This window comes from Equus quagga, chromosome 5 (genome assembly GCF_021613505.1).
Source record: "Equus quagga isolate Etosha38 chromosome 5, UCLA_HA_Equagga_1.0, whole genome shotgun sequence".
In the NCBI taxonomy this organism is placed as follows: domain Eukaryota; kingdom Metazoa; phylum Chordata; class Mammalia; order Perissodactyla; family Equidae; genus Equus; species Equus quagga.
Window position 1 is genome coordinate 27,213,007 of NC_060271.1, and position 27,448 is coordinate 27,240,454.

Below are 27,448 nucleotides of genomic sequence, written 5' to 3' on the forward strand. Positions count from 1 at the left end.
CTCTTAGTTCACCACAGGCCACTCTCAACTCTAGGCCTTTCAACAAGCCCTTCTCTCTCTGCGTCACTTGTCCATTTTATCTTTCAGGTTTTAGCTTAAGCATCACCTCCTCAGAGAAGACTTCCCTCGCCATATCCTCCCACGACATCTCATATTTCCTTCTGCATGACCCTCATCATGACAAACTCTAGTCCTCTAGAGGGCAGGGACCATGTCTATCTTATTCATAGCTGTGTTCATGTCATCTAGTATACCACCTGCAAATACCTGTTAAACTGGACTCAAGTTTTCATCGTTAGATTTTAAGTTAAATACGTGTAATTTTCAGTTAATTGGACCAGGAAATAATTCAAGTTTTTTGAAGTAAATACCTGACTTTTAACCTTTCTTTCCTCCTCTAAGTTCTTACACTTTCTTTTACTTCCTTTAAAAGTTAACTACTGGTTTCCTTTTAGGCTGGAAGAAAAATTCAGATTCATTGTATGACTGCTTCAATAATATTGGGACTTTATTCTCTTTTATAATATTACTCTCAAATGATAACATAAGTATATATCATAATTATCCTATAATTGTAATATTGATAGACCATCCATTCAACAAATATTTATTATGAACCCTCTACATATTAGATACAATACTAATTGTATAATATATGAATTTATTGCTATCTTCTTGCTATTCAGAATATCATAGCTCTGTACTTTCCCTGTCATTTAAAAATACACAGTAGCTACTTTCTCTCAACAATGAAAGAACACATTTTTCTTTAAAATATTCATTCTAGAGGGAAGATCTGAGAAACAAGAATAGACAGGAATAACTCTAAGTACATCGTGTCTTGGAAAGGCAGGCATAAGTACATTCTTAACAGCAATAAAAGGACTCAAATTTTTTGTCACCTTCTTACATTACAAGCAGTCCCCTCACCTTAGAGGTTGTATTATCCCAAATGGCAAGACCAAAGTAGTCTTCTTCCAAAAGATTGAGGTGCTCACATACTCGTTTATGCAAGTCTTGTCCCTTAGCATGTTTCTGCAAAGACATACATACTTTAGTTGAGGTTTCCTCTTATTCCTGATTCATCACCAAATAAAGTGTCACTTTCCAATTTCGTCTTTTATCCTTGGTTACTAAGGCTTTCAGATGGCTATACAGTGTAAGGAAAACAATGTGAGTTATAAAATTCCTATTTCTTAATTTGTCAGCTTAAATATGCAAAACACACTTATAATGGCTTGGAAATAGTGCTCCAATTCAAAGCACAATTTTTCTTTCCCTCGATCTACCATCCCCCACCCTCCATCCTAAACATCACATTCTTTATTTTTGGTGCAATATTTCCTGAAACTTGCTATGGGCTGCTGTCAGTCACTGTGGCCACCTGAATTAACAGAATCAACTGTCGACACTGACAGTTAATAGTGGCTATGCAAATCATTAGACTCCATCATCCTCAGACCAAATGTCCCATGAGAATGAGCCTTGTCTCAACTCCCTGCACTCTCTGTCAGAAAAATGCATACGGTCTAAACTTCGAGGCACCCAACGGGATATTACCTGTTGTAGTGGTTCTTTCAGTTGTGCTACAAATCATTTTCTTAATGTGTCTTCACCGAAAAAGTCAAACCACTGTCACCTTTGGGTGCTTGTAGTCTTATTTATAAGGGAGAAATGTCTAACTTAGAGGCTGAGATTTAGAGTCAAAAAGTCCTGGTTCTTCCATTTATTAGCTAAACAACCTGAGTTGATTCAATTAATATTTCTGAACATTAGCTTTCTCATCTATACAATGATAAGAATATTTACACCTGTCCTACCTATCTATGGAATTGTTGAAAAAAATCAAACATGCTAATGCCTTCTAAGAAATATATTTTTTTAAACTTCAAAAAAATTAGAAGTCATTTTTTGGCACAGATATACTACAGGTCCTTCTCTCAATGAGCTGAGTTATTTTTTATGACAATTAGTAATTCACATAGATGTTAATTCTTTTTCAGACTTAACCCATCTACATTACATCATCTTCTTCATTTTCTTCCCTCCTATGTTTTCACTCTAAAAGACAGAGATAATTTGGGAATTCTTCATGTACAAGTCAAGTCCTTACTCCCTCATTCATAATTCCAAAATCCAGAACTTCTAAAAAGTAAAAGGTTGGTGTTTTTTGGTCACTAAAGCTCATCTGAAGGCAAATTCTGACCTGAACTGTTATGAGGCTATTTGTGATCTTTAGGTATCCACCTTAGAATGAATCTTCATATATTTTACCATAAAAATAACATACTTGATCATGTGGGCACTGCCACATACCCTACTGGGTATGTTATGAAATATGCAGAATATTACTTATTGCTCATCTAAATTCTGAATTCTGAAACACATTTACCCTCAAATGGTTCAGATATAAGGGACCTATATCTGGATCTTGGTCTGAATGGCAAGAATGAGTGTAGAATAGCTTTCCCCATCTCTAAACTAGATAATGGTAAGAAGTAGGAAGAGCAGACCCTACGTCTCCTCTGTTATCAGGTGTAGTAGCTATCTTCAAAGTACAACAGTACATTTTTCTTGACTTCCTTTCTAAAACTTGGAGAAAGAATACCTATTAATTAATATAACACATATTTTATACTATTTATTTGTGCTTTAATAGATTTGTATTTGCACATAAATAATTCAATTCAGAAATAATTTGTTACACACCTAAGATACAAGTATATGTGAATTATGTTTTATCAACAAAAGCTATTGTTAATAATAATCACAATGGATTATATATCAAGCATATCACAATTGACAATTATTGCTCCAGTTCAAAAAGGTAGTTAATAGATTTTTAAGGATTTTAACTTGTCTTGAAGGAGCAAAAAAGTAACTGAATAACTGACATTTTTATTCAATCCTGATACATTACTTATTCTTTCAGAAAATAATAGAGAATTTTAAGAAATGGCATTACTTGATTTAAATTTTTTATATACTATCTCATGGGGCTATAGAAATACATTAAGTAAACTAAAAGTTTAGATCTGGGAGAGCAGAAATGAATAGAAAGTAATTTTTTTGACAAATACAGTTATGGAGATAGATGGACCTAATAACAGAAATTGAGGCTATCCTAGGAAATTTAGTCATGGAAGGTCACTCTATAAATACACCCCCCCCTTTTTTTTTTGCTGAGGAAGATTGTCGCTGAGCTAACATCTGTGCCAGTCTTCCTCTATTTTGTACGTAGGTCACCACCACAGCATGGCTGATGAGTGGTGTAGGTCTGCACCTGGGATCCGAATTGGAAACCTGGGCCGCTGAAGCGGAGCTCACCAAACTTAACCACTACGCCACAGGGCCAGCTCCCACCCTTTTTTTTCTTTTAACAAAACTGTTTTTGATTATAAAAGTAACACATGCTCAATTCACAAGATTTGGCAGATACAGAAACACACAGAAAAGAAAATTAGACTAACTTATAATCCTTCCACACTTCCACCTCCAGAGAATCATTATTAACATCTCAGTCCACAGAAATAGTCATTATACTGGGTCTTATCTCAGGCCATGGCACCACTTGCCCAACCCTACACGAAACAATTTGTAAGAGTTCTGACTCCTGGAAATTAAAATGCACTCACCTCCACAACACATTCATAAACTGTGTCATCCAACAAAGAAACCTTGCAATGCATGTTTCTGTGTCTTCTGATTGATTTCTGGGAAGCTTTTAATTCTCTTTCTGCTTTAGATTCAGGACTTTCTTCTTTCACTTCTATTTTAGAGCACTCTTCAAGACCTTCTTCTTCCTTAGTTTCAAAGTCTGGGTCTTCTCTGCGTTCTTCCTGAGCAGGCTACATATCCATGATATCACCAAGTCAGTAATAAAGACATTTCACAAAACATGCTGTATACACTTTTACCTATGAGAATGCTACCAATAAAAGCACTAACTGAAGAAGAAAAATTGTTACAACAAATATAAGTGACATTAAGATTAAATAATTATTTTTCTGTAAAAGATATTATGATCTCCCAAATGATCTACAGACCGCTATTCTCAAAGCTTCTCAGATAGAATCTTATCTTTCAAATCAATAAATGAAGGTTACAGGTAAACTAAGGGGACCCCAGTCTATTGCTCTCAGCATTATATTTTCTTCCTGACTATCCATTATACATTAAAGTCCATCAAAACTTTCACATCTCTGCCCCAGGTGCCTCAATTTTAGCAAGGAAGTTTTATGAATTTCAAAGCGAGATGTGATTTGTCACATATTCTAAATTTTATGAATGACTAAGAGGGGTTCTTGGGACCAATTTTAGAGCCTAAAGCAACTTACGTAGTAAGCTAACAACTGTAACTACCAGTTAACTCCTTTCCACCAGGTAGCAATCATGCTAAATGGAAAAACTCAAAGAAACAAGAGATGGACGGAAATCTGGGTCTCCTGGGATAATCACTAAATTATCCCAAAGTAATACAGATAAGTGGGACAACATTTTGGCACATACTTTCTTACTTCCAACACAATAAAACTGATGAACAATTCTTAATTAAACCTCACCAATTCCTGTATTTCAAAAGAATACATGGTTGACGTCTAGGAAAAGGGATTTAAAGATGTATTTGGTTCCTGCAACAGAAATCAGAGGTGGTCTAAACGGCTCCTCCCTGCCCTTTACGATCCTCTTCACTGCAATCTCTTCGTCGAGGCCTTCACTGGCTACCCTATCTACCCTATCCCCACTCTACTATTCTTCACGTCAGTACCCTGTTTATTGCCTCCGTAACATTTATTACAATAATAAGTTATTTTTTATTTACTACTTTTTTGTCTCCTCCATTAGACTATAAAGTCCACAAGAGCAGAGATCATGTTTTTTAATAATAATAATCATAATAATAGCAAACATATATACAGCTATTCCAATAGCCATTCCAGTTACTGTTCTATGAGCATTACTTATATGAATTCATTTTATCCTCATAATAACCCTATGGGGAAGGTACTATTACTATCCCCACTTGACAGATGAGAAACGGAGGCCAGAGAAGTTGAAGTAACTTGCCCAGGGTCATACAGTTAATAAGTCACACACCAGTCCGGCTCCACAACCTACGATCTTAAACCTCTTTGCCATATTGTAGTTTTCATTAACTACTGTATATCCAGCTTAGGGCCTGGCACACATGGTAGGTTGTCAATAAATATTTGCTGAATGAATAAAGAAACATTAAAAACTGACATATGGCTTCCAAAAATTCCAAGGTACCCTAGATGACAACTGAAGGTGTAGACCTATAACGCAAACTCGCTTTAAAAAATCCTGGATAGAAAATGAAATTCTACTACAAATACAGAAATATGGTTAACCAAATAAACCTTTATCCACAATGTTTTGTGCCACGAGGTTTTGACTGTAAATAATAGATTGCAAAAGGCCTAAAATACTTTGCTCCTTTAAACAACATCCCCTTGAAATTTAACAGTACTAATTTGTTTCTTTTTCGTCATATGTAGACAAACACCTGCATACAATTTATCTCAATTCGGAATTAATGAAGTATCAGTGAATGAGACTTTAGTTCAATCTAAAATTAACTTTGTGTGTCATCTGCTTTAACTTCACTACAAATGATATGTTCTTTAGACAAAAGAGACAAGCTCTGATTCAAACGTTAACTAATACAAGAAATGGATTTTTCCTACATAAAGCAGAGGAGGAAAAAAGCAGTTAAAAACCTTGAAAGTACCAAAGTTCCTAAAAGACAATATACTTTAACTCTCTTGGTATTCCTAAAATAAAATTAATGATATTAAGATATGTAGAGATTCTTTGCTTTTACTGTTCAGGTTTATTAACTGAGTAATAATAACTAATATTTATTGAGTGCTTATTATATTCCAGGCAATGTCTTACGAGCTTTACATGTTCATCTTTTAATCCTCATAATAGCCAAATAAGGTAGATATTATTATCCTCATTGTACAGAGGAAGAAACTGATAAAGCAAAAAGAGTCACTTCTCTATGATTTGAACCACCTGGTCTGATTCCATAGCCTGCTTTTTTTTTTTTTTTTTTTGCCAAGGAAGATTTGCCCTGAGCTAACATCTATTGCCAATCTTCCTCTTTTTGCTGAGAAGATTCGCCCTGAGCTAATATCTGTTGCCAATCTTTCTCTCTTTTTTTTTTTGTATGTGGGCTGCCATGACAGCAGAGCCACTGACAGATGAGTGGTGTAGGTCCATGCCCAGGAACCAAACCTGGGCTGCCAAAACAGAGTGTGCTGAACTTAACAACTAGGCCACTGGGGCTAGCCCTCATAACCTACATTTTTAACTATTACATTATATAGTTAATCTTGTTTACAACCTTGATTCACTAATAGCAAGTGCATAATTATGACTTCACCCTAAATTTTACTTTAGCACTTTTAATATACAAGTAATATTTCTAGAAATACATGTAATTTTAGAAAATTCTAATAAAACTGTATAGCCCAAATCTGAGATGGGACTTATACTTTTAACAATGCAGATTCAGAAATGAAAAGACTTTGAAGATAACTCTCAATTTGTAGATATTAAGGCTGAAAACAAACGAGATTCCTAGAAAACAGTTTGAGTTACAGTACTAATATTTCCCATGTTTTTTGGATACATGAACAAATTCATAACTCATGTTAACTTTACCTACACTGTGACACAATTAAGGCCCCAAACTACTATATATTACACAGGTGGTATAAAGAGCTAGACTTCCGCATCTATATCTTACACCCTGTGGTCTAGTTGGCAAATATGATCTAGTTAGAGAAAACAACAAAAATAAGGCAGGCATGGCTCAAACTTATCACACACCTCTGGATGGCTTGAATCTATCACATGGCTTTTATGCAGATTCCCATAAAAGAACATGTTTGCTGATAACTATCCCATTCCTAACAATTCCACCAAAATGAACTCTAAACCACCTCAATTCCTCAATTCTTTTTCCCCTTTTATTAAAAATCTTGGACTTGTTCTATTATTACAGCAAAATGATATCTAGACTGAATAGACTCATTTAAGAAATTCTTTTCTTTCATTTTGTTTTCTTTGATTTATACAATATAAGTATCTTTTTAAAAACCAAGTTTCCATTGACTGTATTAATTTCTTTAGAGCAGAAACTCCAAAGCTTCACGATACTTATTACTGTCAATGCCTAAGTCAACTGGCTAGTAAGAAAGAAAACCAAATGTTCTTAAGCGGAAAATACCGCGTATATCCCACCTTCATTGCACCCACCTCCCCCACGTTAGCACATCCTTACCTGTGTTTCTGCACTGCTTAATGAATGAAGATCCAAGGACGGGTCGGTTTTGAGTTCAGGTTCAGGAGCTGCAATTGGGGCCTTCAAAATGATCTCTTCATCAAGACTGGTTCCAAATTCTCTCTCTCTCTGACCTCCTTCACCTTTCTCTGTACCAGACTCTACTTCTTTGCCTTCTTCCTCAGAGACCTGAGATTTAGGCCTTTTGAGAAGTGAGGAGAACAGCCGTGACAGGCCCCTGTTTTCTGATGTCCGCTCCTTGTTCTTGGTCAAGTCTTCATGTGTCGGAGTGTCTCCATTAGATGTTTTCAGCTTCTGCTCACACTGATTATCTCCCTCAGCGGCCGCTTGAGAAGTCTCTTCCAGCCGAGTTTCTTGTTGGCCTGAGTTTGTGGCCCCCTCTCCCTCTTCGTTCTGTTCTTGGTGCTGTGAATTTTCAGCTTCAGCCACTAAACTCTTTTCTGTTGTCATGACGTTGCTATTAAAAAGAAGATGGAAAAGGGAGGCTCTTAGAAGCAAAACACATTACTGTAGGCAAAACCCTAAATCAGGTCAAGTGTGCCAAAATTAATACATTTAGGTTTTTAATCTCCAACAGACAGTACTCCAGTCCATTAAAAAGGAGACTGTCCATTAAAGTACAAAAATATCTTACCTATACATCCTGAATAAATTATTAATGCCTTGACTTGCTAAAGATATGCACATAGAGAAATTAGCTTAAAATAGTACCCCCCTGAAGGCATCTTGGTGAAATGCATCATATTTAAAATTCAATGTTCAGAACTGCATATAGCAAATACAGTTTTATCCTTCCTAAAAAAGGATCTTATTTGTATACTGTTCTTTGAGGATATCAGTCTGAAGGTGCAAGGTTTGCAGGAATTATTCTTTGCAAAATTCTCTACATCCCAAGAGCTGATGAGATTAAAAGTTCCTCAACTCTTTCTTCTTCTTCATATTTCTTAGAATGCATAGACTTCTCTATCAAGAACAGTAAAGGCAGAATTCTGATCATTTATCAGATTTGACAACAGCAGTATACGATTAAAATAATCGCTGAAGAATTCCTTAGGTTTTCATGTTACAATACTAAATTACAAGCTCTTGCAGAGGCCTTGCAGTTTAAGTTCTTTAAGACGTTTTTCCTTCTGACAAATACAATTTTGAATGTTCAGTATTTTTAAGAGTAGGCAGTGAAACTATTACAATAAAGAAAAATAGACAAATCATAGAGAAAAATAAAATAGAGAAGAAAATTTTAGAAAGCAGACATTAATTCAATTATGGTTGAGAAGATAGGCTGTATACCTCACATATTTCAAACTTACTGGTTTCTAGCCTCTTGATCTCAAAATCCCAGTGTTATTAGTCAAGTCTCACAAGAACAGACAAAGAGCATTGTCACATCTAGTTTACTAAAGAATAACCAACATACAAGAGGACTTTTGAGACACTCGGCCATGAAGTTGCCTATTGATCTCACACTTTGATTCACTGCTATACCGGGGCGGCTCCTGTAGGGGAGCCACGGTGTAACGGTGAATCACTGCTACACCTAAAAGTACTCCACTCAAAATGCAGCATTTGGGCCAGCCCAGTGGCACAGCAGTTAAGTTCGCACATTCCACTTTGGCGGCCTGGGGTTCACTGGTTTGAATCCCGGGTGCAGACATGGCATCGCTTGGCAAGCCATGCTGTGGTAGGCATCCCACATAGAAAGTAGAGGAAGATGGGCATGGATGTTAGCTCAGGGCCAATCTTCCTCAGCAAAAAGAGGAGGATTGGCAGCAGATGTTAGCTCAGGGCTAATCTTCCTCAAAAAAAAAAAAAAAAAAAGCAGATTTACATTGTCTTCGCATCTGCTCCATATTATTTAGATAAAGTAATTTTATTTGGATATTAACAATTGGAATTAAGGAACTCTATTTAGCTCATTCCCTCCTCAGGCCCTTCACACTTGCTGTTCTCTCTACCTATGACGTTCTTCTACTGGATATTAGAAGGCTATCATTACTGTCTCAGCTCAGATGTCACCTCTTTAGAGAGGTGTCCCCATACACTGTATCTAAAGTAGTGGCCCTCACTCCTCTAGACGGCCTGACAGCACTACTGCCCTCATTATTATCTACAATCACCCTGTTAACTTACTTATGTACTGGTTTATTGTTCTTCTCTCCTCTTCCCTCCCGCCAGCTAAAATGTAAGTTTCATGAGGACAGAATAGTACCTGGCATATTATAGGTACTAATAAAAGCTTGTTGGGGGCCAGCCTGATTGCATAGAGGTTAAGTTCGGCACACACCACTTTGGTGGGCTGGTTCATTGCTTCTGATCCCAGGCATGGACCTACACCACTCATCAAGCCATGCTGTGGTGGCATCCCACACACAAAATAGAGGAAGATGGGCACAGATGTTAGCTCAGGGCCAATCTTCCTCACCAGGAAAAAAGTGTGTTGAATGAATTAATTTCAACTGAATATATATGACAAATATAAACTGCAAAGGTGTTGTCTAAATTTATTCACATAAATTTACTTCAAATGCATAATATTCCTTCATTCACTCAACAAATACTAATCAAGCACCCAGCACAGGTCCTAGGTGCTAGGGATACATCAGTAAATAAAACAAAATGACAAGGTCTAATGCCATCATAGAGCTTATATTCTTGATTCCACTTGAACTAGTATAAAGAAAGAAAAATTCAAGAGAACTCTTATTTATGACATGAGTTAAATCTAGATAGTGTATAAATGGAACAAAGCAGTGAAAGAGAAGGAAGCCAATGGTACTGAGCACATTTCTGTGTCAGGCCCCATGTCAGTAGCATCATCTACATTATCTCAATTAAGCCTTTCAACAACCCTGCAAGGGAAAGAGGAATCACCTAATCTTATAATGAGGAGATTGAAACTCAGGAAGTAACTTGCCCAAGGTCACACTGCTAGTAGGTGGCAAACCCCTATAAGTGGTATTGAAATAAAGGCATATTAATAAAAGGAAAAGTCTTTATGCAGACTCTTACTGTTGATCTACTCAAATTATTTTATTTTAAGCCTTAAAACTATTTTAAGCAATAAAAATATTTAAAGAAGCACATTTTCCAAGTCATCAAAATTACTCTGTGCTAATAAAATACGCAATTCAATCTTTATAAACACTACTTAAAACACTTACCAACCAATATATATTCTTAATTTGTTACCCCTGGGTGAGATACATTTGTACTTAAATAAAAGAAATAAAATTGTCTTTAATTCTTCCTCGTAATAGGAGTAGGCAATTGATTTTTCCAAAATTATTTTTCTTGGGGCCAGCCCCACGGCCGAGTGGTTCAATTTCCATATGCTCCACTTCGGCAGCCCAGGTTCACAGGTTCGGATCCCGGGTGCGGACCTACTCCATTTATCAGCCATGCTGTGGAGGCATCCCACACACAAAGTAGAGGAAGACTGGCACAGGTGTGAGCTCAGGCTAATCTTCCCCAAGCACAAAGAAGAGGAGGATTGGCAAAGGATGTCAGCTCAGGGCAAATCTTCCTCAGAAAACAAACAACAACAAAAAAACAAAAACAAAACTATTTTTCTTTAATCACTAAGTAATCAAACTTGACCCAGAATGAAAATCTGGATATCAAACCACAAGTTATTCTAAAGAGTAATGATTGGATTTGAGAGTACCAGTTTACTTCATACTTCCTTTGCAAAAGCAAACTGAGGACAGGCTGAGGGTTTAGCACTATTTTCCATGGATTTCAGATATGACTTTACCATTCACCTTACTGAAAAGGAACAGAAACCACATCCACATTAAAATTTCCCTACACAAGGTACTTTACAACAAGGTCTCTCATAAAGATCCATAAAAACAATTACAAACCTTTTGTGAAAGTTTTAGCAGACACGAAAATTACTTAAACCCTATTTCTAACAGTCTTTTACTTGTATCTTTCAATGAAAAAGAGTATTTATTCTTCTGTTTTACAATTTCCCCCTTACAGTTTTAAAAATAGAAAAGATCTTCTAAGGATATTCCTATAATTCCTTTCATATGAAAGGGTGTCATCTCTAAGAAAGTAGCTGAATGAGTGTAAGTACTGAAATGTTAAAAAACAAAAACACAAACACACAGATGGTAACAATCCATATGCTATAAGTGTGCTTGTTAAACTTTAATGTGCACTGAGTCAACTAGCAATCTTGTTAAAATACAGGTTCTGATGTAGCATGTCTGGAAGGGGCCTGAGACTCTACATTCATAACAAGCTCCCAGATGGCGCCAATGCTGCTGGCCCACTGACCACACTTTGAGTAGCGAGGCACAGAAAACCACTATGACTTTGGGAACATAGTCAAAATGCCTAAGAAACACAGATGGCAAAAAGCTACTTTTAGAAAGTGGAATATGAATAGTGAGAAATACTTGACACAATAAATGTTCAACAAATGCTTGCTGAATTAATGAATGAAGCAAAGAATGCAACACATTATTAAACATGGAAGCTGAACCATTAACATTTTTCAGAATTCTTTTTGGCATTTAATCAAAAGTTAATTGAAAATTTTAACCATAGAGCCGTGGCAATTTTAAGTTATCCATGTAGCTGTGACACTTGCCCAGAATCAGTATTCTGGGTATCTCCACTCATATGATCTCTTTGCCACATTTAGAAAGGCACGATCAAGACATATGAATAAAGAATTAGAGAATAACATCTATCAGTGCAAAACTAATACATTTTGCCACATAACTGGACATAAGTAAAGAACAGATGAGAACACAATATAAGGAACAGGCACACAAGCAAAGGGGTGAAAGAATTCTACTGGAACATACTAAAACCAACTTTAAGTAACATGACATATTAAATATAAGAAAACAATCAGGAAATCAGATAATGCAGTATTCAGTAAAGAGGCTACAATTCAGTGTACTCAAGGAAAAATAGATTAAAATGAATTATTAAGGACAGTTTTCATGCATGTTCTTTCCAGCCATGCACACACAGGTAGCAATGCTATTAGTAAGAGCCACAAGAGCAAAGGGGAGTGAGGGTAGGGAGAGAATATAAAATGAAACCAATGAACCAGGCAAGTACCTCCAGTTAGCTCTGAGGCTGATTAGAATTAAACAAATAAAATATAAATAGCAAAAAGAAAAAATCCTATGGAACACTTACTAAAAACTCAAATAAACTCATTCTGGAAAATCTGTTATACATGCAGCCAAGTTCTTCACATTACAAAAGACAGACTAGATAACCAAAGGAAAAGATACAAAGAAGTCAAGCAGCAAAGACAGGATAAATGCTCTACAAACAGGCCCTTCCTATGTAAATGATACTCTTTCATTCTGGATACAAAATCCAAAAGGAGGTATCTGTTTACTACTTACTGTCAGAAAGAGGTCTTTTGATTATAAAAAACAATCAGCACAGCACTGAAGACAAAGTGATGAGTTCCCATTCCTTCTTAATCCTAATCCTCCAAACCCTAGGAATTATACTCCATCTGGCATCAAAGGTACACTTGTTTTAACAGTGTGCATCTGTTGACTTGAGGAAAATTAGATCTTTAAAACCCTGATACTGAGTAGATTGCAATGGCCAGACAATATCTTTCACCTCTTTTTTTTTTTTTTTAAAGATTGGCACCTGAGCTAACAAATGTTGCCAATCTTCTTTTTTGTTTTTTCTTCCTGCTTTTTTCTCCCCCAAATCCCCCCAGTACATAGTTGTATATATTTTAGTTGTGGGTCCTTCTAGTTGTGGCATGTGGGACACCGCCTGAACATGGCTTAATGAGCGGTGCCATGTCCAGGCCTGGGATCCGAACCCTGGGCCGCCGAAGCGGAATGCGCGGACTTAACCACTCGGCAACGGGGCTAGCCCCTCTTTCATCCCTTTTGTATCTCTTTCTAGCATTAGTACAGTCAGTGCTTCATTAATGCTTCTTGGGTGGAAAACTTGGTAAAAACACTACAGTTTGGCACCATTAAGAAAATTTCCTGGGGCTGACCTGGTGGCATAGTGATTGGGTTCACGCACTCTGCTTTGGCAGCCCAGGGTTTGCCAGTTCAGATCCTGGGCGCGGACCTACATACCACTCATCAAGCCATGCTGTGGTGGCGTGCCATACAGAAGAACTAGAAGGACTTACAGCTAGGATATACAACTACGTACTGGGGCTTTGGGGAGAATTAAAAAAAAGGGGAAATTGGCAGCAGATGTTAGCTCAGGCCAATCTTCCTCACCAAAAAAGCATCCCTTAAAAAATAAAAGAAAGAGGGGCTGGCCCCGTGGCCGAGTGGTTAAGTTCGCGCGCTCCGCTGCAGGCGGCCCAGTGTTTCGTCGGTTCGAATCCTGGGCGCGGACATGGCACTGCTCGTCAGACCACGCTGAGGCAGCATCCCACATGCCACAACTAGAGGAACCCACAACGAAGAATACACAACTATGTACTGGGGGGGCTTTGGGAGAAAAAGGAAAAAATAAAATCTAAAAAAAAAAAAAGAGAAGAAAGAAAATTTCCCTTACAATCACCATTTAGGGATGAACTTTAATGATTTATTGGTAGTACTCTTCATATTAGCTCACTGAACATCTCCCAATGTTTACTGAGTGCTAATCATCTGTAAGGTTTGGGCTCAGCTCTTTGAGAAGGACCAAAAAAGGATAATACACAATTCTTAAGGAGATAAGACATATACACAAATTACTAAAACACAAGGCAGTACCTAGTGCTTAATCAGCAGGGCCTCATGACTGGAACCAATTAAGCATTACAGAAGTATAAAGTGAGAACTTTCAACTAGAGTGATCACAAAAGCTTATGTGGAAAAGGTAGTTTTCAAGTCAGGCTTTGAAGGATGAGTACAAGATGTCAATAGAAAGAAACTTGAAGTGCAAAGGGCAAATAGAATGCCAGTCAAGGGAACTGGCATTGGTGACAATATTGTAGCTATTTGGGAACTAGTAAGGAGTACAGACTGGTTGGAATATGGGTATAAAAGGGAAGTAGAAAGAGGTAAGGCTAAAATAGATTTAACATTTAAAATTAATTCTAATTGAAATAATAATAATAGTAGCTACCATTTATTGAGTACCTACTAAACACCATATTATTCTACATAATTTACCATGTTATCTTACAACTATTCCATAAGGTAGGTGTTTTCATTTCCTAGATAAATAAACAGGCCCTGGGAGGTTAAAAAACTTGCCTCAGATCATACAACTAAGCCACGCTTTAATGAGACTATTAATATGCTACAAGGTTAGTGATTCAATAAATTCCCAGAATGGTATCTGTCTTTGTAAAACTTGGTACTTCAGATGCTTCTACCCCACTGTTCTTTGCTAAAGAAGTCCTTATCTGTTGAGAATTTATGGACTATTCAGCTTGGCCAAGACCATCTCCATTCCCACCAGTTTCAAGTCCCCCACTCACTTACATATTTCTCTTCCCATAGAGTGTATGTGAAGGTGGAATGGGGAGAAAGGGAAGGACTGGCAAAGAAGACAGATTAGGCAAGAACTTGAAAAACATGCTAAATAGTTCAGACTTAATCCTGAAGGCAGTGGAGAACCATAGAAGGTTTTTAAACAGGGAAGTGGGTAAACAGAGTAGAAGCAAGAGAGGCTAGAGGCAGAGAGAAACTCAACAATGATTGGGTAAATTCAGGTTATCAGTGAGTAAATTCACAATGGGAATCCCTAGGGAAGCTGAAACCAATACTGGGCAAAGAAACTTGAAAAGCTTTGCAACTAAGGCTTAAGAACTACCGTCGCCTTTAGTTTCCCTAGCTTATTCTGTTTAGCATTAACCCAGGCAGTTTCATGTCTGAGCCTGAAGGCATTTCTATAACACATCTTCCTTGGACCACTCTGATAAATGGCTTAATAAGACAGGTCGAGCAACAGAACCAAAATAGAAAAGAGAGAGGAAGAGAGATGGATATCTCACAGGCATCTCAATAAAACATGTTCAAAATGAAATTCTTGATTCTTTTTCCTATCCCAGCAAATGGCTCAATCATACCACCCAGGAGCTCACACCAGAAACCTGAGCGCCATTCTTGTCTCAGCCTTCTTCATTTTCCCCTCCAATCAAACCCATCGGTTAGTCTTATAGAGTTTACCTCCAAAATACATTCAGACTCAACGCACTTTTCACCTTCTCTAACTACAACCATACTTGTGCAAGCCTCCTTCACGTGTCACCTGAACTCCAGGTTCTTGAACAATCTCACCAAACTCACCTTGTGCCACTTTCCTCCTAGCCTCTCTACTCTAGTCACACTAGCCAAGTGCTTTCCTGGCTCAAGACATCTGTGCATTGCCATTTCCTTGAACCGGAAAGCACTCCATTGCCTGTAACGTCTGGTTTCTTATACTTCAAGTTTCAGCTTGAATAATTCCTCTCCAAAAAAACCTTCCTTGATGCCCTATATCTACTTGAGTCTCCCCAGAAGTCCCCTCCCCAGTTCTCTATCCCAGAACCTATTTGCTTCCTTCACAGAACTTCTCTCAACGTATAAGACATACTTGTCTACCAGTTTAATGTCTGTCTTTCTCACTTCATCACCACCAATTACATTGTAATATCCATGACAGAAGGGCTGTTTTCCCTTCCACAGTCTACCTAGTACTCAGCACAGAACTTGTGCTACCTAGCACAGAACCTACCACTAACATGGAACACTGTAGGTACTCAATAAATATTTGTTTAGTAAATGAATAAATACAAGGAAAAAGAATAACTTAGCTTTAATTATATCAACTAGACATATACAGGATGGAGGTTATCCAATGTGATAAGTTCATAAGAAAAGGATGTTAAGGTCTTAACTGAACATGATCCAAAAGAGACAAAATTGTAAAACAGCTAGGAATCTTTAGCTGCATTTCTAGATTTATAGTGACCAGAGTACTCATTTGACTCTTCAACATATATTTTCTGAGAACGTTGTCATGTTCTAGGAGTAAGGTAAGAAGTGGGGCTACAACAGTGAGAAGAACATAGTCCCTGATCTCTTAGGCTTCACTCTCCATGCAGAAGATCAGGGAAAGTAACAACCCCTCAGTTCTCACTATTTATATTACATCTTAAATTTTATATTCAGTTCTAGACAGTTTATTTTAAACCAGAATCTTCCCAAAGAAGAGACAGAAGATGATGGAATTTGAAAACATCATAAGGCAAATAATTGAAGGATATTGGGATGCTTAGCCTAAAGAAAGAGAATCTAAAGCAGAGAGATGATTGTTACCTTCACAAATTTCAGGAGCTGCCAAATTCTATGTGATGCCTAAGGGCAAAACTCAGAGTAGTCCATGGAAATTACACAGTGTTCATCTCACTGAAGTAAAAAGAAAAAATCACTAATGATCAGAGATATTTAATAATTAAATGGGCTGCTTAGGAATAGTGAGCTTACTATCACTGGAAATATTCACTCAGAAGCTGAATGACCATCTATCATGGATGTCAGAGAAACGGTTTTTCCATTAAGTGGGTCCTTATATTAATTGACTGACCTAGGATCCACCCAATGCGAAGATTTCACAGATAGGAAGGAAGGTTAAGGAAGAAAACAAAAGGGACATTAGAATAGTGATGTCATTGGGTTATTTTTTAAAGGCTATATTTTAAAGTCAGAGATACCATTTGGGTTAGAAGAGTCAGGGGGAAAAAGTAACATAAAATAAAACATAAAAGACCCTTTTATTTCTCTAACCAGACGACAGAATCCAGTGGTATTCTTTTAGACAGAACAAAAAAAAATGTTCAAGTATTGAAGTTTCAAAAAATATGCTGGAAAATAGTTTGTTTCCCCAGAAAATCAATCCCCTCAAAACCACAGTAAGTGTCCTTATAATTCAATTTAAGTATGCTAATTAGCACCTCTAGAAAAACAGGATGACCTATGTGGTTGTCAGATAAAAATCATAATTTAAAGTATACAAAAGAGTTTCTCCATGATTCTCCCTCCATCCTCCCGGAATTATCTGGACCTTCAACCATCCCATATGTAGACTTTTAAAGAATATTTTACATACTGAGTGAATCAGGACTGTCACTCAGCAAGAACATGCTGTTTTCAACAACTTGGTTTTTAATTTAAGTCATTTCTATGGTGACTAGCACCACTGAATCACCTCATTCAAAGATATTTTTAAAGAAACAAACTCTTACTCCTCTCCTTCGAAGACCAAAAAATGTTCTTTACTTCTCCATAGAATTCAAGCATGTACTTAGACAATGTCTAGATATATTCTAAAAGCACACCACCTGGGCCCTCCCAGACAACACACGACCTCCGTAATTACTAGGCATCCCTGAGGAAGACGGGAGGCCAAAAAATTCATTTTCTATAGAACTGAGTTTTACTCTAAGTGACAAAATATGTTAGTTTAGCCATTCAGAATAGAAATCTTTATAAAATGAATTATATGCTTCCTTTTTCATTTAAAAAATCTATAGAACACAATCAAGTCTTTATTGAATTAGTCACCATTATGTACCTCAATTACTGTGCAGTGCTAATGTCCTCAAGGGCGACTAAAGTCTGTAGGGACGGTGAACTCTGTCACAAGGATATCTGAGTGCTGTGCTTTTTTATTTTTTATCACCTGCCTTTAACAGTTTTCCTGTTTGTTCATTTGCAGCATTAACTCACAGTTCTTGCAGGTCAAGGCGGCCTGCCAATAAGTAGCTTCCAACATCTCTTCTTCTAATCTGCTATTTGCTAATCTACCATTGACCAGGAAACCAAATAGCCAAGTGTGTTAAAATTGTGTCTAAAATAAGAGTAAGTGCTAAGGAAGAGCAAGACTGAGGCTTCACATTACTGGAATAACTTCAACACAGGGATTTAATGAAATCTACTTTAGCCCTTCAAATACCTACTTTGAGGTTCCTGTTTTACTGCGACTACTTGCCCTGTTAAGTGGCCTTCAGATCAATCACACCAATATAACCACCGTTCTCCTTCTTTACAAGGAGAGACTAAAAGTCTTTACTGCTGTTATCTACGTAAGGTGTTTTATTCACATAAACTCTTCTGGAAAACAAAAATCAAAGGAATAGTTTAGTCTGAAAATGGAATAGAAAGGGAGGAGAACCACTTAATAGCATCAAAATTCCCATGGTAAACACAAGCAAAACCTGAAAATTTCTAGCTGTGAAGGGGTTTTAGCTAAGACTATGTAACTTTTCTTTTTTTTTTTTTTTTTTAAGATTTTATTTTTCCTTTTTCTCCCCAAAGCCCTCTGGTACATAGTTGTATATTTTAGTTGTAGGTCCTTCCAGTTGTGGAATGTGGGACACTGCCTCAGCATGGCCTGATGAGCGGTGCCATGTCCACGCCCAGGATCCAAACCAGCAAAACCCTGGGCCACCGAAGTGGAGTGCACGAACTTAACCACTCGGCCACGGGGCCGGCCTCTATGTAACTTTTCTTAGACTCTTAGAGCCTATTCAATCTAGCGATACTTATTAATTTCTAAGCTTAATAAATTCCCTAAGATTTATATTTGTAAATTTCACCTTAAACAGAAAAAATGACAGTAAATGAACTGAATATCCAATGTCGTGTGATTAGAATACAAGTATGAATCAGAAACTTGCATTGGATCATGGCTTGTTTTAGCAGATATTCTAAAGATTGGAATAGATGCTGTGGTTGTCTCCTACCACTGATAAGGTGAAAAATATACTATAGACTACCAGAAGATAGAATGCTTTCTTACCCAGCTTTAACACTGGCACAAAGACAAGATTTAATAATGGTGGAGTATTTCAAATAACCTGCTATTTGCTAAAAGCATTCAATAAAATTATTGACTAAGGTTGATGATGTTTTCCTCTCTCAAAAGGGAAGGCTTCTATTACTGTGTACTTAAATCTGAGCAATAAAGAATAATTTGTTGGTCACACGAACATATCAGGAACCTAGGCAAAAAAATAATAATTTCACAAAATTTTTATACTGAAAAAAGAGGTACATCATAGTCAAATATGTAACCCTATTATAAACAAATTTTTTAAATACTTAAAGAAAAGTAAGGCATGAATGCATGGTCAAGGAGTCTACAAGAATATAGAACTTGTAAGGATAAGGCAATCCTAGAAAGCGAAGTTCATTCACTACATTTCAGTGATATATATTAAGTGCCAGGTTCTTTTCCAGGCATACAGCAGTAAAATTTTCTCTATATAACCATAAATTCTTAGATAATATGAGGAAAGTATTATAGATACAGTCATGAACAGCTTGGAGAACATGGGGACATATGCACAATAATAAAGTTCTAAAAATATCATTGCAAAGGAATACTGACAAAAATAATGGCCAAAAGGCTAAGGCCCACTAAAAGATGGGGCTAAAACAAAAAAAGGCAAAAAACTTCTAAAAAGGCAAAAAAGAAAGAGGAGGGAAGAAAGGGAGAAAGAAAGGAAGGTCAAATTCAGACAACAGCTTGAGAGAATAGTGTTAACATGTGTCAAGGACAAAATTACCTGTGCTCTTTCAAACCCAACAATATAAAGAAGGATTTACAATCAAAGATAGTTCAGGGTAGTAAAGGTAACCTTGCACGTTAAAATGTGTTTAGTTCTCCAATCCCCGAGAAATTATATTTCAAAGTTCAGAAGTAACTTGCAAAATTTGATCTCAGATTCACTAACATATCATGGGTCTATGTATATACATATATATATACATATATATATATACATATACACACACACATATATATATGGCCAGCCCTGGTGGTCTAGTGGTTAAGATTCGGCACTCTCATCACCACAGCCTGGGTTCTTTCCTAGTCAGGGAACCACACCACCTGTCTGCTGGTTGTCATACTGTGGCAGCTCTGTGTTGCTATGATGCTGAAAGCTATGCCACTGATATTTCAAATACCAGCAATTTTACCCATGGTGGACAGGATTCAGTGGAGCTTCCAGACTAAGAGAGACCAGGAAGAAGGACCTGGCCATCCACTTCTGAAAAAACTGGCCATGAAAACCCTATGAATAGCAGCAGAGCATTGTCTGATATAGAGAGGGAAGGTGAGAGGATGGCACAAAAAAAATGGGCAGGGTTCCTGGATAAAATGTGGTATACATTTGCAATGGAATATCATCAACCTTAAAAAAGAATGAAATTCTGATACATCCTACAACATGGATGAACCTTGAAAATATTATGCTAAGTCAAATAAGAACAAACATTGTTTGATTTCACTTATATGAGGTACCTAGAATAGTCAAGGGGCTGGAGGAATGGGGGAATGGGAAGTTATTGTTTAATGGGTAGAGTTTCAGTTTTGGATAATAAAAAAGTTCTGGAGATGGATGGTGGTGATGGTTGCACAACAATGTGAATGTACTTAATGTCACTGAACTGTACATTTAAAAATGGTTAAGATGGTAAATTTTAAGTATGTATATTTTACCACAATTTTTGAAAAAAGGAAAGAGTAAGTTTCCTTTGACTTTCCAAATCCTTGCTAAGTATCCCTCCTGGGTACTCCTGCAGTTTGGTATATTTTCATGTTTATTACATTGTACTGTATTATAATTGCTTGCTTAAAATGTTCTACAAAGGCAACAACTAGATCTGTCTTGTTAATCTTTACATCCTTTGCATTTATCACAATGATTGACACGACTATTTGTTGAATAAATAAAAACACTTTCTAGATAATTTAGGGGATACAAAAATGAATAAGACATAATTCTTGCCTTCAAGGAGTTTAAATGACAGTGTTAAAATGACTATCCCTTCATTCTGGTTAGTTTGGTATCACTATTAAAACTATGTACATCTACAACTGAAAAAGACCTTAATTATCAACTATTTAGCTCATTCAAATACAAGGTCACTAAGGTTCAGAGAAGAAAAGTGAAGTCATTTGCCTAAGATCACTCAGCTAATAATGACATTAATAACTAATAACTTACCAACTATTAACTTACTAATAACTAAGTGAGGGTGGTAGGAACATGGGCATTATGAACCTCAGGCCATTGCTACCTCCATTATTACGTTATCATAAGGCCTTATCCCTATGGACCAAATCAGAGTTCCAACAGAGCTAGGGGTAACAGTGCATAAGACAGAGTTAAGGAAAACAAGTCCCCTTCCTACCTACAAGCTAGTAGATCTCAAGCTAATACCAAATCTCCTAAAACATGCTTCCAATTCCAAAGCCACAGTCTACCCAAACGGAATGGGAAATCCCAGCCATAGGTCTCATCCTTTTATATGTCCCATAATACAATTCTCCAAGCACCATCTAATTAATTGTTACAGCCATAGTTGGGCTGTCAAGTATCTCATATGTAAGAAGTGTCCTTTGCTACTTACTCTGCTGAACTGAAAGCTTTTAATACGTAATCACCTATATTTGAGAGGAAAGTTGATAGTGGGTGTACGTATATGTAATAAGATATTTATAACACTAGTCTAACTTCCTGACAGTTGGCATCATATAAATCAGTTCCAATCCTAGGAATTCCCAACTTGATACATTTTCCATTAAGCATGCAAGTGCACGTGTGCACACACACAACCGATTAATATTTCAACATGATCTCCAAATATCTTTCTTTCCTTCTTCCCAGTGAAGAGCTACATGGGAACCTAGCAACACAAAAAAGCTGAAGATATAAAGACATTTCAACCATGGATATTCAAAATTACTAGAACTTGCTTTCTTCCAATCAACTTACAGGACTGTATAAGGACAAAAACCTAGATTCTCCATCATAGAACCACAGGAACTAGGTAAATGACTGCAGATGGCTTCACAGAGTCTTTACAGTCCTAAAATACAAGAGCAAGTTAGAAAAATCTACTCCAAGTTCTTTGAACTATATCCCTTAACCATAAGGGGTTTCATTTGACATGGTTATATCCTCCACTTATCAACTCCCAATGTATTTATTATATTGCCCAGACACAATTTTCCACACCAATGTCTTCAAATGAGTTTGCACACACAGAAAGAGATGACTTAATCTTTGTTCTGGAAATACATAACAAGTCCATATTTCCTAGGTCATGGGATACAGATGAAACTGAAATTATTAAGTTTATTTCTAAAGATGTGGATCTATCACCTTGAGTCCAACACTGAAACACAGGTAGGAAAGAAAACATGACACCACATTTCAGCATGTCTAAAAACATGCTATTCCTTTTAGGGGAGGGGCAAAAAAATCTTTTCATTCCTTTCTCTCTAAATCCCTTAAATATAATTCTCCCTACAGATACTGTTTTCTAGTACAGCATCATGAAATCTCAGACCAACATAATGGCCCAGTAGCCATCATTAGGAAGGAATATAAGTTATAATGGTATCTGTATTAAAAATATGAGAAAAAAATTAAAAAAATAAAAATATGAGAAAACATAGTTTTCAAGTATAGAAAAAACAGCACAGGGAAACAATGGATAATGTGGTATGAGAGATACTTGAAAACAAAGGACCTGAAATTCTCTCTATAAATGTAATTCAACCACCTGAAAAAGAGCTCATTGTGTAGCTAAAGATCACATACTATAAAAACCAGGTTCAAATCATTTTTAAATTGTTTATAAACAGAAACTAAACCATTTGTGTTTAAAATAATAATTTTCCTACAATAACCGGAACAGCTCTTTAAGCAGTTAGAAGAAATAGCTAAATAGTCTTTATACCAAATATTCATTACACCTTCAATTTACAGCAACAGGGGGAGAGGAGGAAGCAACTCTCCAAAAAAATTACTCATTTGCTGAAGAAAAAAGAAAAGAATATCTCTGAGATAAAAATTTCTCAATCCTTTTCATGATCACAACTAAATAGCCTTATTTTTTTATCATATTACGTGAAGATTATAGACTCTTAACATGGAAAGGGCTCAGTAAGTTACCTAGTCTACCTTCTCACTCAATGCAGGAATCCTCTCTGACGTACTGTTAACCAGAGGTAGGCAATCTAGCCCTTGTTTAAACACTTCTTTTTTTAAAGATTTTATTTCTCCTTTTTCTCCCCAAAGCCCCCTGATACATAGTTGTGTATTTTTAGTTGTGAGTCCTTCTAGTTGTGGCATGTGGGACGCTGCCTCAACGTGGCTTGATGAGTGGCGCCATGTCTGCGCCCAGGATCCGAACCGGCGAAACCCTGGGCCGCTGCAGCAGAGCACGCCAACTTAACCACTTGGCCATGGGGCTGGCCCCCTGTTTAAACACTTCTGATGGCAGGGATGCTTACTATAACCCATTCCGTTGTTGGCTAACTTACTGTACACATTGAACCTCAATCTGCCTCTCTATAATTTACACACACTGGTTCTAGTTTGAGCCACGAGATCATGCAAAATAAGTCTCCTTCTGCTTCCATATGGATAGCTACTCAAATCTTTGAAGACAGTATTAGTTTGAACCAGATGAAATTGTTGATATTCGATCATTTTTTACCTTAAAAAAAAACCACAGCAATTTCCTATTGTTCAATCTGATATATTGTTTTTCACCCCTCACGCTGCTCCCCTCTCCTTTGGTCTTCTCTTTCTAAGGCTAAATATCTCCAGATCCTTAAACTGTTCCTCGCATGGGATAGTTTACCAGTTCCTCACTATCCTGGTCAAACTCCTCCAAAGAGATTCCAGAGCATCAGTAACTTTCTTCCAAATATAGTACTCAGAACCAAACACATATTCCTAAATGACTGAAATCAGAGAAGTTCTGATATTAATTCCAATTTTATAACCTGATTGTGAACTGAAAAGTGAACCATCAATTCTCAATAGAGGAACTTGAATGATCCTGCTAAAACTTAAGTCAGCCCATTCCACTGCCCAAAAACCGTCCAACGACATTTCACACCATTCAGAATAAGAGCCAAAGTCTTTTCCACCCCTCTCCTGCTCCAGCCACATCGGTCTCCTCACTGCTCCTTAGTTATCTAGGCACACTCCCAGTCTGGGCCTTCGTATTTGCTGTTCCCTCTGGCTGGAAAGGTGTTTCCCAGACAGCCACACAGCTTGCTCCCTCTGGGTCTTTACTCAAATTAGCACTTTCTCAGAGAGGCTTTACTCAGACATCTTACCCAATTGGAGCCCTGACTGTACTTCTTTTCCTTTTCCTGCTTTAGTTTTCTCTGCAGCACTTATTAATCTTTAATGACTACTATAGAGTTTTCACCTATTTATTTTGTTTATTGTCTGTTTACCCCACTAGAATGTAAACTCCATTGGAGCAAAGGATTTTGCTTGTTTTGTTCATTGCTGCACTCCTGGTACCTAGAATGCTGCACAAATAAATATCAGTTGAACAAATAAATGAGCAAATGAACGAAAGAAACTGATCTTGATATGCTTAAAGGCCAAAAACTATTTTCCTTATGATAACAGATGTACACGAGTCACTTGGTGAAGGGTGAAGAAATAAACAGACTCCAGACATACTGAAGAACACACAAGGCTCACTTACACATCCAAGGTACTCAGACAGTTCAGATGTAGATATGCTAACTCCTTCTTTTAGAACAAACTGATGATGGGTAACAATCAATATCGGCAAATTTGTATTACTCTTCTAAAGCTTTTTTTTTACTTATAAATACTATTTTAAAGAAAAACACTAGCTATAGGAGAATGCTTTCATAATTCAATTACAAAACAATTAGCTAAATTATTGTGTTACCTAGCAGCAAAAGTAAATTAATATGGCAAGACCTTGAAAATGTTCAAGTTTATTCCAAATATTTACTTGTGTGGTCCAGACAGTCTCTAACAAAGGTACACTCAAAGGACATCAGAGTGATGAGGATCTACGCACATGGCAATGACCTCAGATTCCCTTGGGGGATACAGTTCTGGGGCAGCTCCCAGGAGTCTGAGTCCAGTGAGAAGCAGGCCTAGCCATTCCTCCCTAACCTCTAGGTCATTCTTCATTTATATGTGCTCTGAAAAAATGAGGTTGCTTCAGGGCTGCCAAGAGGATCATGAACCAAATTAGATATCCAACAACGCTGTTAACTCATTCTTTATCCACATCTGATTCATTCATCTTCTCTCTGATACAGTCTCCAGACTAACACCTGTTCTTTCAGGTAATATTACCCTATAAGAAATCCTTCCCTGGATTATTTAGGTTCTATGAAAATGTTAAAACAGTATAATAAAATCCTCATTGGAAGCCAACAAGAATTACAATATCAAAAACAGCCTTTTTTCCATAATTAAATGACTACATATTTTTCTTTTTTCTCTTTTGAGGAAAAAGAAAATTAAAGTTTTACCATAATTACAAGCAATATAAAAAAGCCCATTTACTAATTCAAACAAACCCATGAACTAATTCAATAAACATTTACTGAACCTATCCTAATATTCTAGGCACCATGCTGAGAGCCTAGATGTGGCTCCTACCCTCAGAGTACACAATCTATTAAAAAAGACAGGCAAGAGCAAGCATTTTTGTAGTAATATATGCAGAAAGTAAGCAGAGCACAGAGAAGAAGCATTTAAACCAGCCATCAGGAAAGTCCTTTTGGAGACAACCTGTGTCAAGTCTTAAAGAATGAACAGGAGTGAGATGAAGAAAGGAGGAAAAAGCATGACCGTGTCACAATCGTGTGGATGAGCACCAAGAAAGAGCATGAACACCTGAATGGGAAACAAGCAGTTCCCTACACTGGAGTATAAAATATAGGATGACAGAAAGCAATAGAGGATGAGACAGGCTTGGGACTAGGTAGGGGTAGATTGGGGAAGACCTCCGTTTGTGACATGCAAGAATTTATATCTTACCCTCTGTAAAAGAGGGAGCCATTAAAAGATTTGAAACACGGAAGTACCACAGTAAAATCTGCTTTAAGAGAATTTGCTTTGGTGAGTGGGTACAGGAGTTGGGAGGAAATGGAAACAGAGAGACTACATAGTAGGAAGCTCCCACAGCAGGCTTGATGAACGATCATTAGAGCCCGAACCAAGGTTGTTGAGATAGAAGGAAAGAAGACAGATTCCACAACTACTGAGGAAAGACAGTTTGACAGAGTAGATTACACCACCAGCTTCAGAGTCAGAAAAACCGCTTACTGGCAATACTACCTTTGGCCAATTCCTTAACTTTTATAAGCCTCATTTTCTCCATATGTAAAATCTTCCCTACTTTATGGTGTTTTTGCAAGGATTAAATGAGAGAATGTAAATCACTTAACACAGTAATTGGTGTTTGGTAAATACTCATTTTATGGTAGCAATTATTATTCATACAGTAAAGTGACCAGACCTCAGTGATTGAATGTAAGGCATGAGAGAAAGGAAATCAGGGCTGACTCGCACATTTTTACTAAAGTAATAGATGGTTAACTGCAATTTAAAAGAAGAAATAGGTTTAAAGTAGAGGATGATATTCCGTTTTTAGACATGTTAAAGAGACTACAGGATATCCAAAATAGTTTAAAGCTGCTAAAAGTCATTCTGAGTTTTCAAAAACAATGTCGAGTGTAAACACAACAGGTTTACATACTTAACCCTGGGCATATAAACTGATCTAACCAGAGTTATAATGAAGCATCGGAGAATGCTAAACCTCAGTCAAAATTCATCAACCATCTAGTTGAGTGGTTCTTCATCTTTTTGCTGTCATGAACCATCAGAGAATCTGATGAAAACTACAGACCTTCTCCTCAGAAATCTTCAAGAATAAAATTTTGCAACAATGGGTTAAGAACTCCCTGATCCATTCCCCTCAAAGGGCACTGAGATACAATTAGGCTGGTTACTGCTAATTAGAGGCAAAGCGAAAACCACACCCAGGCTCTCAATTCCATGCTTTTTCTCCATTATTACCAGCAACTTGATTCTTTCACACTTATATTTTATTTAGTCAGTCATGCAAGGTTAAAATCTCACACACACACTTCAGATTTTACTGACTGCAGCTTGTAGCCCTGATCAGGCTTTCTAGATCCAATGGCATTTCCCAAAAGTCAACTGTTTGCCACTTATGCTAAGAGAATTAGCACTCGGAATAAGTAGAAGCATTGGTTCTGGGTTCTTTTCATTTCTTTGTTTTTATTTTCCTTTTTTAAAATAAAAAGTTGTTTACCTTTTTAAAAACTTTTCTT

General features: G+C 37.0%; 1 protein-coding gene across 14 annotated transcripts in view; it reads right to left on the reverse strand.

Annotated features, from left to right (window-relative positions):
• Positions 1-27,448, reverse strand: part of EPB41 (erythrocyte membrane protein band 4.1) — a 172,610-nt gene that overhangs the window by 88,276 nt on the left and 56,886 nt on the right. For 13 of the 14 annotated variants that reach the window (XM_046661580.1, XM_046661587.1, XM_046661579.1 and 10 more), the window contains exons 2-4: positions 7,316-7,793; positions 3,636-3,848; positions 931-1,035 (exon numbers count right to left, since the gene is read on the reverse strand). In XM_046661580.1, coding sequence (XP_046517536.1) covers positions 931-1,035; positions 3,636-3,848; positions 7,316-7,786 — 789 coding nt within the window. In that variant the 5' untranslated portion in view covers positions 7,787-7,793. The remainder of the gene's footprint in view (positions 1-930; positions 1,036-3,635; positions 3,849-7,315; positions 7,794-27,448) is intronic. The other variant, XM_046661588.1, reaches the window with a different exon arrangement.